This window comes from Cydia splendana, chromosome 17 (genome assembly GCF_910591565.1).
Source record: "Cydia splendana chromosome 17, ilCydSple1.2, whole genome shotgun sequence".
Lineage (NCBI taxonomy): Eukaryota > Metazoa > Arthropoda > Insecta > Lepidoptera > Tortricidae > Cydia > Cydia splendana.
In genome coordinates, this window is record NC_085976.1 from 9779463 (window position 1) to 9795808 (window position 16346).

The window sequence follows — 16346 nt, forward strand, 5'->3', positions numbered from 1 at the left end:
TTGATTTAATAATACAACAAAATTAAACGACAGTAAATTAATTGCCCCTCATTGCACAAATGCACAGTGCCATCTTTTGGGGAGCTGAGTAAACATTAAGTAACCAAGAAAACTAAAAATGGGTTTACACAGTTACGAAGTGGTAAAAAAAACACACATATCAACACGCGTATAATTGCATAAAATTATTTATTTTCTCCGTGGTGAATTATACCTAATCGTAATTATATAGCATCCAGGATATCAAATCCATATTCATACGTATCGCCTCCTTAAGCACTTAATAATGGCCACGAAGGTGGGTACTTTGAAAAAAAAAACATTGACCTCTGTCATTTGCAGTGCCGGATTAACCCTTTTAAGCAAAATAAGCACTTGCTTAGGGCACCATGTCTAGGGGGCACCAAAAATTATCGAAAAATTTTCGCGCTCGCTTCGCTCGCGTTTTCAATAACATTCTAAGATGTTAATGATAAAGGTGACATTCGGGTGGCGCCTGCAGCAGCATTAGGTACTCTGTTGCAACGTTACTGCTGCAGCACTGTCAATTTTCGTGATAAAATGATTTCTACCGTAAAGTAAAAATATACAACTGTCTATCAAATTGCGTTTTTTTATATCGAAAAATTGTCGCGCTCGCTTCCCTTGCGTTTTCAATAACTTTCTAAGTTATGATAAAGGTGACATTCGGTTGGCGCTGGCAGCAGCATTAGGTACCTACACTGTTGCAACGTTACTGCTGCGGCACTGTCTATTTTCGTGATAAAATGATGTGACTGATTTCCATACTAAAAGTAAAAATGTACAACTGTCTATCGAATTGCGTTTTTTTATATCGAAAAATTGTCGCGCTCGCTTCGCTCGCGTTTTAAATAACTTTCTAACATATGATAAAGGTGACATTCAATTTTCGTGATATAATGATGTGACTGATTTCCATACTAAAAGTAAAAATGTACAACTGTCTATCGAATTGCGTTTTTTTATATCGAAAAATTGTCGCGCTCGCTTCGCTCGCGTTTTAAATAACTTTCTAAGATATGATAAAGGTGACATTCGGGTAGCGACTGCAGCAGCATTAGGTACTCTGTTGCAACGTTACTGCTGCAGCACTGTCAATTTTCGTGATAAAATGATGTGACTGATTTCCACACTAAAAGTAAAAATATACAACTGTCTATCAAAATGCGTTTATTATATCGAAAAATTTTCGCGCTCGCTTCGCTCGCGTTTTCAATTACTTTCTAACATATGATAAAGGTGACATTCAATTTTCGTGATATAATGATGTGACTGATTTCCATACTAAAACTAAAAATGTACTACTGTCTATCGAAGTGCGTTTTTATATATCGAAAAATTGTCGCGCTCGCTTCGCTCGCGTTTTCAATAACTTTCTAAGATATGATAAAGGTGACATTCGGGTGGGGACTGCAGCAGCATTACTCTGTTGCAACGTTACTGCTGCAGCACTGTAAATTTTCGTGATAAAATGATGTGACTGATTTCCATACTAAAAGTAAAAATGTACAACTGTCTATCAAATTGCGTTTTTATATCGAAAAAATTTCGCGCTCGCTTCGCTCGCGTTTAATTAACATTCTAAGATATTATAAAGGTGACATTCGGGTGGCGACTGCAGCACCATTACTCTGTTGCAACGTTACTGCTGCAGCACTGACAATTTTCGTAATAAACTAATTTCCATTCTCAGCTGTAATGCGACAATGAACGTCACTCAACTTACCAAAAAAATTCAATGTAATCTCGATGACCCTAGGGAGAGTGGGCACCATGGTCTAGAAATGCTTAGGGCATCAAAATATCTTAATCCGGCACTGGTCGTTTGCGGAGTCAAACGATTTGGGACTCGCATTTAATATTCATTACCATGCCTTCCAGAAAAAAATCCAATCATTCGCGAAAGTCTCGCGAAATTAGGATTAGAAATTAGCCGCTTACTGACACAGACCAAATTCCACGCGGGCGGAGCCGCGGGCACAGCTAGTATTTACATAAATAACGAAGGATAACATAAAGGACGAAGGTATTGTCCAACCGATTGCACAATTGTTTTATTGTTGTATTGTTTTATTTTTAGGTAGTTTAGGCTTCGGAGCCTTAAATTAAAAAAAGCATTTAAAAAACAATGGTACCTATGTTACCCTTTTACACAGACACAGTGTACGATTGAATAAAGCGAATATGTAACTAAATAATTTAAAACAGAAATGTTTACGTAAGGTGCTAAGCACACTGAATAAGATTCGCACGTCGTTCCGATGTGCGAGCGGGATGTCCCTATAATACGTGCATAGCATTGTCTCGCTCAAACAGCGACGTGCGAATCGTGACGTGACCTATAGTGACGTTCAATAGAAATTGCGAATAATGTATTCAAACCAATTTACCTTCATTGAATCAATTACTTTGAATTCCAGTTTATATCGTTAGGTACCTTTGTGATATGCTCGTGTCCCAATAGCTGAAAATGATGTAACAGTACATAACGATATCATTAGCTTAACAAGCTAACAATTGGTCAAAAAGTCGTTACATTGAGTAAATTACGTAGCACAACAATAAGATAAATCTCATGAAAATTAATTTATTTTTGCCAGCAGTACCCCCACAATAAAGAGCGTGTATTACGTATTTCCTCTTTGTCCACGAACCAATCCTACTTGACCTCTGCACGTTCATTAAGCACCAGTTCTTCCTAAACATTATTTGAGCTGAGCAAAACTGAAGGGCTCAAGTGTAACTGGATGTGTCTGATGATTCTCTTGATTCAACGCGTAAGAATTATGCGAATATGAATCTTATTGTTTACGCACAAGAACGCATTACCTATTGTTTTTAGTAAATTTTTGCTAGCGTATGTTTTGGATAATTTCGCTCCATTCCGAATCGGCCGCGCCGGCGGTTGGACATGGAATATGTTATAGTGCCATATCATTTAATAAATATACATGTGCGCACGTGAGAACATTCGTGTTTTGATTGTGATAACGGTGTGTACAAATAGTACAGATAGGGCTCTGTTGAAACGGCAGGCACGTTTATACGACGTAACGGAAGATATGTTTAGAACCTTTACAATTATTTAGATTTTGATTTAAGTGTGGACGTGTTTAACAAGAAAATAACACAAAAGCATTATCAAAGTGTGTCTCATAAATAAATTAAATAACGGCGGCGTTAAGTGTCCTAAATTATTAGTTAAAATGGAGATAACAACGGCCAAAATAATCGCCTGCTTGGCGTTGGGCATTGGGTCCTTCTTCACAGGAATGATACCAGCTGGAATATCGGAAAGTACAAGACAAAGACATCCTTTGACCATCTCATGCCTACTCTGCTTCGGTGCAGGCGTTCTTCTAGCGACATCTCTAGTGCACATGCTACCAGAAGCGAGGGAGGATCTTCCGCAGTTTTCGGAAATTCTCCTTTGTGTTGGATTCTTCATGGTTTACTGTGTAGATGAAATAGTGCATATTTTCTACGGGAATGGAGATAGGCCTGGACACCAAAGACAGAGTTATGGGACTGAGCAGACAAGTTTATTGCGGCATCATGACGATTTGAGGGGGGCCGATGGGGAGATGGACCCTAGGAGGTGTTGTGGTGACACGGAGAACCCCCGGATGTGTCATGTCAGTCACACCGAACCCTGTAATAAGACTTCTTCTGGATTTGTTGGGCTGTTGTGCGCGTTGTTTGTGCATAGTTTGCTAGAAGGACTAGCAATAGGGTTGCAGAAAAGTTCAGCACAGGTAAGACTTTGTTTATTGTTTATCTTTTTTCTTCGGCGCAATCTGATTTATTTTAATGGGTACATATGGTAACCTATTTTATAATAAATGCTGGCGATCTGGCGATGTCATCTAAACACAAATGTCACGTCACGAGGAGTAACAAAACCATAGGAAACAAAATGGGGTAGGCTCACGTTGTCAAATGTATCTAAGTTAATATTGAAGTAACCGAAATTGTCTGCAATGCTATATATGTACCTACAGATTAACCTCTTGTTTGCGTAACCGAATTTTTAGTCATCTTTTTGCATTTTTATCAAGCACGATTTTTTCTGTCATTTGTTTATCATCCGTCCGTTACGTTCGTGCCAATACATGTAGGGACAAGTCCGGATGTCATTCTGATATCAGTATACATTCGAAGTTCGAATTGGCCTGGGATTCAAAAAGATGTCGTAATTCCAGATCTAAGAATGTTTAAAAAGAAACAAAGGAAATATAGGTACCTAACTAACACTTGATCAAATAGACCTTGCGTTACACTACACTTCTCAGTAATTGAAACAATTAAAAATGAAACGTGATTTATTGGTGTTTGACGGAGTAGATATCAAGTCATTGTTCTAATAGGTATTTAAACGCGCAAGTGTGTTGTATATTTCACAATGACTATTATCTGTCCTAAAAGCAAATTCAGATTTGTTAAAGTGACATAAATACTACACTGATTTCGTGGGGCCATATGTATACTCTGTATCTTTAAGTATTTAAATAAAAGTAAACAAATCATTTGTACATGTTCGGGTAGTAATTTGTACATTTATTGGTGAACCACCCAAATGCAAAACCGCCTGGGTCTGTCACTGAACGACCTGACTTTAGCCTACATTATTTGATCATGTAATGTTTTCATCTACCCTCAACTGACTTAAGGAGGCATTTGAGGGTAGGTAGGTAGATTTTGTTTACTTTTAATTAAATACCTAAAGATACAGACTATAGGTACTGTAAATACGTACAAATTCGACTGCTTATTAGTAATTCTGATGACTATCTAGAATTTGATGATAAATGTGACCTACTTATTTAAAACAGTGACGTAAAGGTATCAATTATTAATCTTATTACAATACAATGGCTACTAATAAAGCACTTGAAGTGACATGGATAGATTGCAATTAATATGCACTTCAAACTAGAACTACATATATGACTACTGATACTGATGATATATGTAGTTATAGTAGGTATGTAGTGATATATGTACCTGCACCAATTTTATTCCAATTCATGCAAAAACAAAAAAAGAATAATTATAAAATTTTGTATTTTTCTAATTAGAAATTACCAACGTACGAACGAATTGTAAGGACCTAAGGTATTTTTATCATGACGATGATGATGATACTCCTGACCGATTTCGGCCACAGCGACTGTGTGCTCTGGAGTAGACATTTTAACTGTTCCACTCCCTGATGATGCGTCTTTAGATGGCTCTTGCTGCTAAATTTCCGAGAGCATTTTGGGCACATCAGCACACCTATATAATTGTAGGGAATTGAGGTTGGCGGCCAAGCCTTTTCTGTCGAGTTTACTGCGACTGCGAGTGGAGGGTCACAAATCAATTAATCTTAAAAAAAGACTTGAAATGAATGGGGACTTAGCAGTAGAGGTAGTCAGTCAGTACTCAGTAACTACCAACATACAATAGTGACTACATTAATTTAGTGACTAAGTATTGTATCATTAATCATTACATATGCTATCATGTCCCATATAGGCCAAACGCAAAGCCGCAGTGATAGCGGAAGGTACCTAATGCACTCGTTGCGAAGGTCACAAGACATTCGTTAGTTATTTTGTTATTTTATCTTACGGGCCAATTCGAACAAAGGTACGCTGACATCAGAATGACTTACGTTATTTAGTTATCGTGTGTCTCGCCCGCGCCATTACATGCACGGACAAGTAGGTACGAGCGGGGTGAATCAACTGTTCTTGTCACTAGTTACCATGGTTACGGTCTCCTGGGTCACTCTAAATATATTAGTTTTTTCGTACTTAAGAGCCAACGGGAGTGGTCATTTCTCCATACAAACGTACTCCTCGTTTTCCTCCGTGGTTTTTGAAGCTAGAGCAATGATTTTTTCAACACAGATTAATATTATCAATATCTGTGTCGGACACGGTTTTGCTTTTTTTGATATTTTTGTTTTTTAAGGCGCTAGAGCCCTTTAAAAATGGGCAAAATGGCCTAATTGACTATGCCGCAATGAGAGGCGTGGCATTCAAAACTGATATCAATTAGCCAAAAAAGCAAAACGGTCCGACACAGATAATTTCATAATCATTTAGATTTCCAAATTTGGTTACGATTGGTTAAGTTTTGGAGGAGGAAACAGAGGAGTACGAAACCTAGATTTTTGAGATTTTTACGCAAGATTTTTCGCCTTGTCCTTATCGCACTACATTTAGGTGCCGCTTCCGTTAGCGAGACGGGTATATTTACCTAAAATATTTAAAACTCAGCTCCTGTTTCGTCTTAAATGAACCAAACTTGATTTTTTTGGTAGAAATAAGGCCTTTCCGTAATGGGACATCTACTAAGCACGTTTCAGATCATGTATGTAAAGCCCGCTCCACACTCGTGCGCGAATCGCGGCGCGAAGCCGCGAACGCGAGTCTGGAGTCGATTTCGCATATCAGCGAACTAGACTCCACACTCGCGTTCGCGGCTTCGCCCGCGATTCACGCGCATAGTCTGGAGGGGGCTTAATGTACAGCAGTTCTTCTAACAAACTATGCTACTATTGTCTCCTGGCTGATGGGCCAGAACACACGTATGAATATACAGCGTTTCCTTATCGTGGCGCAAGCGATTATCACCTTGGCTAGGCACCATGATATTAATTAGATTTAAATCAACTGCCACAATTAGATTTGGGGCTGGTATGTGTCAATTGATTTGTCTAGACTTCTAGAGTTCCGGGTCTATAACTTATTGCTATAAGGAAGTTATTTACTTTGTATACATCCGGATGCCAATAATGTTATTTGCAAAGTTAATGTTATTTTAAAATGGCTACCGGTTCTCCAATACATACATACCTACATATTCAAGTAGGTACTCTGGGTACTCACTGTAAGTACCGTAAAACGGGGTGAGTAGGTTTCGCGGGGAGCTATGGGTTATGAATAGGGAGAGAAGGATTCAGAGGGGTGACGTGGGTTTTTAAGGCTACTGCTACAAAAATAATGTATTCCAATTTAAAATGGAGCTATAGTAATATTCATAATAAAAAAAATCGATCCAACAATCTTCCAAAATCACCTTTGTATGAAAAACCCTCTCACCCCAAATACGAGGCACGACGGGGTGAGGTGGGTTATCCTCTTTATCGTCAAAGTTATGAAATGGAACTACCCAAAATAAAATACAAACTAAAATACAAACGTCCGAACCACTTATTATATACACCATTCAGTTATCACATGTAAAAATAAAATTTTATCGAGGTTTGAAAGTCAAATTTCACCCAACTCACCCCATTTTACGGTAGTTACTCTGTTCTCAGGCTCAGCAGGGGGCAACTATAAGTTGAGTCATACGCTAAGGCTAGTCGTCAGCCGACCACAATCTGAGGGCCTACCGCGAATCACGTCCGACGTGTTGCCTCTCTGTTGCACTTGTGAATTCGTACGTAAGTGTGACAGAGAGGCAACACGTCGAATGTAGTTCGCGGTAGGCCCTCTGCATTATGAAATAGGATTACTAAGACATTGACGCATGTGAAATGTGTTAGGAATATAGAGTAATTACGAGTACGGGTTCGCGGGTCGTACCTAATCGCTATGGACCCCATAACCAGATGAACCTTACTTGTTTTTTTTATTTTTATTACAATTAACTAAGCAATACCGCACATTATAATAGGTAGTTAATCTAATAAAACTAAACTAAAATTAAAATAAGACTAAATAAATCTACCTATATAAAATCTAAGAAAGGCCCCTGTGGCATATTACCGAAAACGCTTTAACTTTATTCATGATGTACCTTTACTTTTCCAAGAAAACTCCAATGTTAATCTAATTTAGTAGAATTAAGAGTATCATAAAACGTTATTTACAAAAACAAACTGGTACCTAAGCTAAGAGTTGTTTTCCTACACGTTACGAGCAAACTACTACTACGTCGGTAAACGGGTTTCATTCATCCAAATAAACATTCTTATAACTATTAAAATATTTAATATGATAGTAAAACATTTATTTACATACAATATATATACAGTGGTACTACTAAACGAAATTAATAACTAGCTTAAATCTAAAATAGGCCCTTGAGGCATTGTACCAAGGATGCTGGCGGCATTTCCTCGCTGTATCGCAATGCTGATACGTTGTGCGAGGTAGCCGCCAGCTCTTCGGTCACCAGTTACGTCAACCAGACGCTTCGCGATTTCTGCGAACAACTTATGCGCGCTGGGACCCCATGGACCTAGAGTTTCAACACCAAATGGTACAAAATGGTACTCTCTACCGAGGCTCTTATATTTGTTACGTTTTAGAATTTCGGCGCTTTCCGCCGCTCCGCCCGCTTTTACAGTAGTCCGTTGGAGGTGGGACGGTGCCAGTGTGTCTACGCAGGTAGCATCCCACACCAACATCCGTCCCAAGCTCCAAGGAACTAAGGACACTCCATCGGGCCTCTTGCCATCATCTCTGATAGTTAAATTTAAAAATAAAATGTTATAAGTACTTAAGTATATTTTTGTTTGATATATGGTCAAAGTCTAATGGGTTATAGGGCTCACGGTATATACCTACAAAACTTAAAGGAAAATATTATACTTTGATTAGTCTTGCTTTGCACGTATGTAACGCTTTTAGGCATGATTTTAAATGCTTCAAGTCAATTTCCTTTGGTAAGTAATAAATAATATTTCGCATAGGTAGGTACAATACATCTATACAATTTTCTTTCAACTACTGACTAATACGTCCTACGTATTGTTCCTATTGTTTGTAGATTTTAGCTCAAAAAGTGGAGGAAAAAGGATCTATGAGTCACTTTTACGGAGACTTGTTAAGTATTCATAACATGTCACTCCCAAGTACCGTCGGTCGGTCGCAAAGGTTTTTGTAGAAAACCTTGTGTAATTGGGGCTGTGTCATTTAGCATATGTATCTTATTTGCTTAAAACTAAAGTGCCTTGGGTGTAGCAATGTAAAATAAAGATGGCCCACGTATCTCTTATCTGTATTCAAGTATTCATGTCTGTAAAGCCTCTCACTTTTATATTTCACAGATTTCAATTCAACTATTATTAGTATGTGTCCCATAAAAAAGGAGGTAAAAATATTAGGGCGCCAAAAGATAAAAAAAAAACCATAGTGGTTATGAATATGACTATCTTCACTTTCAGTTTCCCTGATCAATAGCAGAATGTGCCTTATAATAACAAAGTACCGAAGTTTCGATAATAAAAAACATTTTTTGGAGAACTTCTATGAATTATGATGTACCTATGAATAACACTTGCACTGCATGTGCTATCAAAATCGTTGCAGACTTATCTTGGTCTAACTCTAATCTAATATTACTTAATTATACTTCCAGGTGCTGCTACTTCTGGGCGCAGTGGCCTCCCACAAGTTCGTGGTCGGGTTCTGTCTGGGCGCAGAGCTATGCGCGGCTGGCCGCGCGCTGTGCGCACATGTGGCATGGGTGGCATTGTTTGCCGGTGGCTCTGTGGCCGGCATAGCCCTCGGTGCGGGGCTTGAGGCTGTACAGAGTATACAGGACTCTGTAGCTGTTCCTATTATGCAGGTAATTTTAAATAATTCCTATTATGAGCTATGAAGATTGCCCGGGTGCGGCTTTGCGAGGTAGGCCGCGCGCTGTGCGCACACGTGGCTTGCATGGCAGCATGTCAGCATGGCACTCTATTTGCCGGTTGTCTTGTGGCCGGTATTGCTCTTGGCACGGGGCTTGGGGCCGTACAAGAGTATTCAAGGTACTTTAGCTGTGCCTATTATCTATGCGGGTAAGAACTAAAGTTACTCGCCATGTGCGTACACGTTGCACTATTTGCCGGCGGATCGGTGGCTGACATCGCCCTTATAGGTGCGGGGCTTAACGTTGTACAGAGTATACATGAATCAAAGTCTGTGCCTATTATGCAGGTACTTAAGTAACTGTAGTCCTGATCCCGAGTAATGAAGACGGGTGCGGCTGTGTGAGACAGCTAGGGGTCCGCTTGATACGCATACTTAGTACTGTTTCATTTACCGCCAACTATTTCAAATTCCAGGCATTAGCGGCGGGTACTCTTCTCTACGTGACCGTCAGCGAAGTGTTGCCTCGCGAACGAGCTCGTTTCCACGAACAGAAGCGCTGGAGTGGGATGGCGCAGTTGGCAGCTGTACTGGCCGGCTTCGCGGGCATGTATCTCAGCACGAGATACTTGGGTACGTTGTTACTCTCCTCTAACAAAAGCGACAAGAAGGTTATTTTCTAGAAATTTGCCATTAGTGAAGGTGCAATCCCTTAAAAGCATATATCAAGCAACTTTGAAGAGTCACCGGGTGGTCACCACTCCAGTAAAAGAATTCGTGAAACACAAATAGTAACATTAGCGCCATCTGTTTAGTTACATTAGAAATTGGTAGCTGAGTGGTGTTGCCAGTGTATACGGTAGTATGTGTCTGCAGAAATTGTGGTTGGGTTTCATTTGTTACGCTGGAACGCTACTCCCCGAAAGATGGCGTTGTTATAAAAAAAATGGATGCGTTCCATAGCTTATCTTCCATATATTATGATTATGGACATTTTTGTTAAATGAAATGTGTTTATTACTGATGCATGTATTGTAGTATGTATGATAACATTTGGAAACCATCAGTTGTGTTCTAGATACATAGATTATATAATGCTTGTGGTCGGATGTCGCATTGGTTTTTATAATAATAAGTATCCGCTATATTTCTAAGATACTTATTACTAAGTAATAGTCAAATCTATTATATTAAATTATTACGTTCTTTTTGTTTCAGATCATGACTGAGCTTAGTGGATCTAAGTTAAATTATTCAAAATTAGTTAAGATTTAGACTCACAGTGTTTTAATTACATAATAATGTAGATCTCTGTGTATTTGTAATAAATAGGTAAAAGAAAACTTAGTTAAGCTAGGATTATAATGACGCATTTCTTTGTAAGTAAGTTTATTAAGAAGTAAATATTAATTAATTAGTTAAATATTATTTTAACTTGAATTTATACGATATAAAACTTAGATAGGTACAAAAAATAAAACAATTTCTCTGTTTCATTTTTTTTTATTTCATTTAAAATTTCATTTTGACGGCAACAATAAATCGTGAAGTATTATTAATAATGCTGGACAATATACTGATATTTTTAAGTTTTTACAAAATATTTGACTGAGGTATGTTTATAACTTATGATCATTTATTCACGCATTGGTAGGTAGTAATAAATTTTTATTTTACATCTATTAAAATTCGGTGGCAGAGTTGTTGTACATAAAAAAACTAAGTACAAAACTGACTACATGAAACTACACGAATGACAAATTCTCATTTAAATGAAAAATTGCTTACACTAATTACGAACATGGCACTGTTTTGTGATACTAAGTAATTAACAATACAAATTGACGCTTTACTATGGTTAAATCGGAATATATTGTGTTTCTTTCACTTGAGACATTTTAAACGTTAAAATAAAATAACTTATAGTTTCGTTCGACGAAGATCTGTGTGTAATCCTCATAATTAGAATATTGTTTAATTTATTTTTAGCAGTTTGGCTACTCGTCAATAGATGGCGCTTTTATCAGAATTGAAATGACACGAACATTTAAAGCTTCGAATTTGACGAATGCTACTGTATTTCAAATTATTGTTAAAACATCTGTCTTGCTATTAAATTACACATCTAAATGCACAAAATAATCTCAGTCAACAATACTATTGTGTTATTTATTTACATTCATAACATTTTATGGAAGCGAATTCAACATACATTCAACATTCATACTGAAAATCGGAATACCTCGTATTAAACAGTATAAATAAATGAATATCCTTAAACAACTACGTTTTAAATACAATAAAAGTATTACAAAATAGAAAATAATACAGATCTTTGACTCGCACTTATGCCTAGCGTAGTAAGTACCGTTATAATGATAACAAAAATCTAAAATGTTAACTTTGAATAAATATTCTTAATTTTTAAAGGAAGAGAGCGTAATAATCAATGGAACATCTCTGCCGGGTGATGTAAAACTATAAGTAGTAACATGATACTTAATTGCTCATTCTACGGAAATGTATCGAAATAGTATCAAATGTATTTTTGAATTTTGTATTGGTATGAATTATTATCTTCACTGTCAATACCTACTTGTGATATTTTCACAATATTATGAAATTATATTGGTTAAAAAAATTATGTGTGTATTACAATTAATTCGTGTATTGTGTGTGTATTACATTACAATTAATGTCAAATGAAGTCCTATAAATATTAAACAACGCGTGTTTAACAATGGTATTTAAGGCACATCAGTTCCACAAGGCACCACAGATCGTCCCGTTTTATTCATTCAAGACCAACTATACAATACTAACAAGAAGCGTAACTATATAGACGAAATTCCGAAAATAAATACATTAGATACAATCAACCGATAGGCTCTTGCAACCAAGCTTACACCTGACATGTCGCATCGGTAACATAACGTACTTCTACAAGACGAAGTAAAACAGAATCCAGTGCGTATTATAGGTAAGGTCAATGTGGCTAATTCCGTCATAGGGACTATTTAGTCCACGAGTGTATATTTCTTTGATTTTCAATCGTCGAAAAAAAAACCATTTGCATTTGATTGCTGAAACTAAAAGCAATCGCTGCTTTGTCGATGAAATGATCAATGTTGTTTGTTGTTCGAAAAAAAGGCTAGTGGACGGAATAGTCCCTATGACGGAATTAGCAACATTGGCCATTATAGTTCATTTTTTCAGGATTAGAAAGAACTTCGCAGAAGAAATCATGAGGTTCTAAATGACATTATGCGGTAAAATTTAAAAGAAAATAATGCGCTACTTAACTATTCCATTGTTATATCGCAGTTTGAGTGACTGATAAAAATTTTCATGACTTCTTCTGCAGAGTTTTCTCTAATATTTAATAATGAAAAAAAAAACCCGAAGAATAAACATTTTAATTTAGTCGCTTTGACATGGACAATTTATGACACATTAACAAATTAATTAAATTTGGACTAACTCTTGTCAATTGATAAACTATACAAAAGAGGCCAATTTCATAAAAAAGTACATACAAGCTGGATACAAGTTTTCTTATTAGGATCTGTAGCTAAGTACTTGAGTATGCAATTGGCTTCTGGGCATAAATAAGAAGTTAGCGATAAGTATATAGCTAGACTATAAATTTGTTGTAGTGGTTGGTTGGGTCGTCAGAAGCAATAATATTTACTGCTACTGCGAAATGTGAAAGTGACCCCGGTAAGTAATTATTTGCTACCTCCATAATCTTATGCGCAACTTTCGTGATGTATTTAGCTCTGGAACTGAGTCACATCGTCTTGTAATCTAGCTCAAATGTCTCCGCATCTAATTACTTAAAACTAAAATGTCCTTGGCCCACCATCGGCAGACTAAATCACGAAAACTAGATGCGAAGACACTCCCGTAATAAATACTAAGTCGAGATAAATCCTCGTAAATTTGTTCAAAGTCCCACTGGATTACACTAGCACTGAGTTCCACAATCAGGTCTTGACGCCTTCCTCGTATTTCCTTCTTTCTCTCACGGATTCTTTCAATCTTTTCCCCTTGTTCCGTTCTATTTTGTTTTTGTGCTGGTATTTTTTCCTCGGCTTGAGGGTGGGGATGATTTGGCATTCGCAGCCGGAGCGCACTTGGACGTAGTCCATAGACCAGCCGCCCGAGACGGTGATTTCGCCGTCTTTTTTGAAGGCCATGCCTTGTCGCTCCCTCCTGTGGCGATGCGGGTTTTCCGTAGCGGCGTCAGGGCCGTAGGGCCGCACTAAAGCGTACGAGTAGGAGTATTTCTGGACGCACCGAGACTGGTTGTAGAGTCTGGCGTCCACGAACCGGCATGGCTTGTCGACGACGCCCGCTGCGCAGGAGATTTCGTAGAGCTGCATGTTGTTCTCGCCGTCCCTGTAGAGCTCGACGAAGAGCCCGCTGAGGGTGCGGCCGCCCTGCGGCGCGGTCATCTCGTGCACGGTGGGGCAGCAGTCCACGCCGTCGCTGTGGTTCCTGGCCTCATGCACCAACAGTTGCTGCATCTCGTGCCAATGCGATCTTTTCCAGTCTTCGTCTATACTGTAAAGTAAAGAAAAAGAATTAAGCTAGGTACTAATAGTCAACTGATTTAGGGTTAGGTAGACATTATTATATTTGTTAAGAAGTTGAATAGTCACAGACCACTACGCAGTTTGTCACAGCTTACATTTGAACACTCTCATACTTGCAGCTATGGTATCTAACAGCACAGCAGGCACCTATACTGAAACCTATCATAGGAGTCTTAGGGAGATAATGTCTGGTAGCCGGGCATCTTAAAAGTTACCCGATGCGGAAGGCACGCCCGGAGTGTTGGTTTCGTGACCCAGTTGTTAGGTCTTGTATGTCGTCAATCGCCAACAGTTGTCATAAGGAAAATGAGTAAACATAAAAATAATGTACTTAGTAATATATTAGGAACATGGTAGAGTTGATAGATACTTACGGCGCTCGGTGATGCTGTCGAGGCGTCCGGCGCACGCGACTCTCGTTTGTGAACACGTCGCCCGCCACCCCTGCCCCACACAGCACCTGGAATGAGGTAAACACACTTGTTAATTACTTTATATTTTCTTCTTGCGAACCGAATTGCCAGTCTCTTGCCAGTAGAAGAAAGTATCGACCAAATTGTACAGTCAGCATCATAGTAGCGGATCAAACCGATAAAACAACGCGCCAAAAGTATCTAATTAAAGTGCTGTAATAAAGGTATTATTTTCTACTTTTCAGAGTATTTATTTATTCAAGTATACATCTGTAACTTACAGCTAGCAAATAAAGCGTTACAAATATGAATATAGGTATGTATGTTACAATGATTTATGTCAAACAAAGACATCAAACAATAAATACAATATAGGTATTATTATTCATAATGATATTTCAGATAAACTTTCCAATATTTCCGTTTTTATTTGTCCGAAATTCTTTCTAGGATTATGACTTGTCGTATTATCTTTTACATTTAAAGCACTTAAGTTATTAATGATAAGATGTTATCAATTGTCCGAGTCAGTGTGTTTGATTTAATAGCTAGTTAGTACACATAGGTATACATGTATACACTTATAAATATATCTACGTATAGAAAAAGGTACCTACTTATTAAATAAATGCAAATATACAAATTGTTATGTAATCCCCTAGAGGAAACTCTATATGATCTTTCCGGAGTCCTTATTAAGTAGGTACTTAATTTAAAATCGAATAGTAAATACGTTATAATTAATTTTATTTTATTGTTAACGGTTAATAAAACTCCATTTACGTTTATTTTATGGTTCGACATTCATTAAGTAAACGCGAAGAGTCGGGTCGCTTAATGTAAATTAGCAACTTGGGATCATAAAATGCACATAAAATCAGCGTACCTATGTCTCAATTACAATACTCAAATTTCAAACCCATAAAGTAAGACGAAAATTTATTAGCAAAACTAGTGTATTTAATTATGCCTATTACGACTTTTAGAATATATTTAGTAAACAACTTTACTTAAGTATTTATGTTCTGTCACAATTATTTTCTTAAACGTAGAGATAAGCGGAGGTCTCCTCGCTAGCTATGTTACTCTTATGACTATCAGCGGCGTGGCATCTTTAGAATTACAATATTAGTATATACTTATATTAAAAATCTTATTATCGTCAATTTTATAAGTAGTTACCGGCCCACCACTAACCGCAACCTACTTTCTTCATAAGAAACAAAGGTATCCACGATGTTTTGAAAACATTTCTGTCTGGTAACCCGTGTGATTGACATGCTATTTGAAACATTGAAGACATACGATTTTGTTTTGTAAACCTGTTAACACGTTACAAACCAAATCAGACGACTTTAAAATAAAGTTTATTGCGATAAGTCTTTGATTTACACACAATTAATTCGGTCTGTGGCTTAGGAAAATATTAAAATGAGAATCTACTTAAATAACTTAGTTGACCAAACTCAACTAAATAACTTAGTCGGCTAATTAAAACATTAAAGATTTATTAGAATAACGTAACTATTTCAGATTTTTGTCTATAAGCTTGATGACTTTAATACGAATACATATATGTAATAAAATTTACTTAACATAATATAGTTCATCCGAGTTTTTCGCCTCAGCTCATTATAAGAATAGAAAAACTCCCTAATCATGAACTCTTTCGCATTAACGTGTAAAAGGACGTCAAAACTGTTATGACATTAACTCATGTAGCGGCAGTTGATTTC

General features: G+C 37.4%; 2 protein-coding genes across 3 annotated transcripts in view; one reads left to right on the forward strand and one right to left on the reverse strand.

Moving 5' to 3' along the window:
* The first annotated feature begins 2891 nt into the window (after positions 1–2891).
* LOC134798799 (zinc transporter ZIP3) lies at positions 2892–11095 on the forward strand. The gene is made up of 4 exons (XM_063771187.1): positions 2892–3776; positions 9382–9591; positions 10076–10232; positions 10818–11095. Exons 1-4 carry the CDS (start codon positions 3228–3230, stop codon positions 10826–10828), a joined length of 927 nt encoding a protein of 308 aa, XP_063627257.1. The 5' UTR covers positions 2892–3227; the 3' UTR covers positions 10829–11095.
* Positions 11089–16346, reverse strand: part of LOC134798801 (uncharacterized) — a 129679-nt gene continuing 124421 nt past the window's right edge. The window contains exons 4-5 of one of the 2 annotated variants that reach the window (XM_063771190.1): positions 14572–14657; positions 11089–14165 (exon numbers count right to left, since the gene is read on the reverse strand). In XM_063771190.1, coding sequence (XP_063627260.1) covers positions 13586–14165; positions 14572–14657 — 666 coding nt within the window. In that variant the 3' untranslated portion in view covers positions 11089–13585. The remainder of the gene's footprint in view (positions 14166–14571; positions 14658–16346) is intronic. The other variant, XM_063771189.1, reaches the window with a different exon arrangement.

What these genes read in the sequence shown, in the direction of transcription:
- LOC134798799 (XM_063771187.1), top strand. Translation starts at nt 3,228, where the DNA reads ATGGAGATAACAACGGCCAAAATAATCGCCTGCTTGGCGTTGGGCATT. An exon ending in TGCAGAAAAGTTCAGCACAG is followed by an intron (nt 3,777 to 9,381) that starts GTAAGACTTTGT and finishes TTATACTTCCAG; the next exon opens with GTGCTGCTACTTCTGGGCGC. An exon ending in TAGCTGTTCCTATTATGCAG is followed by an intron (nt 9,592 to 10,075) that starts GTAATTTTAAAT and finishes TTCAAATTCCAG; the next exon opens with GCATTAGCGGCGGGTACTCT.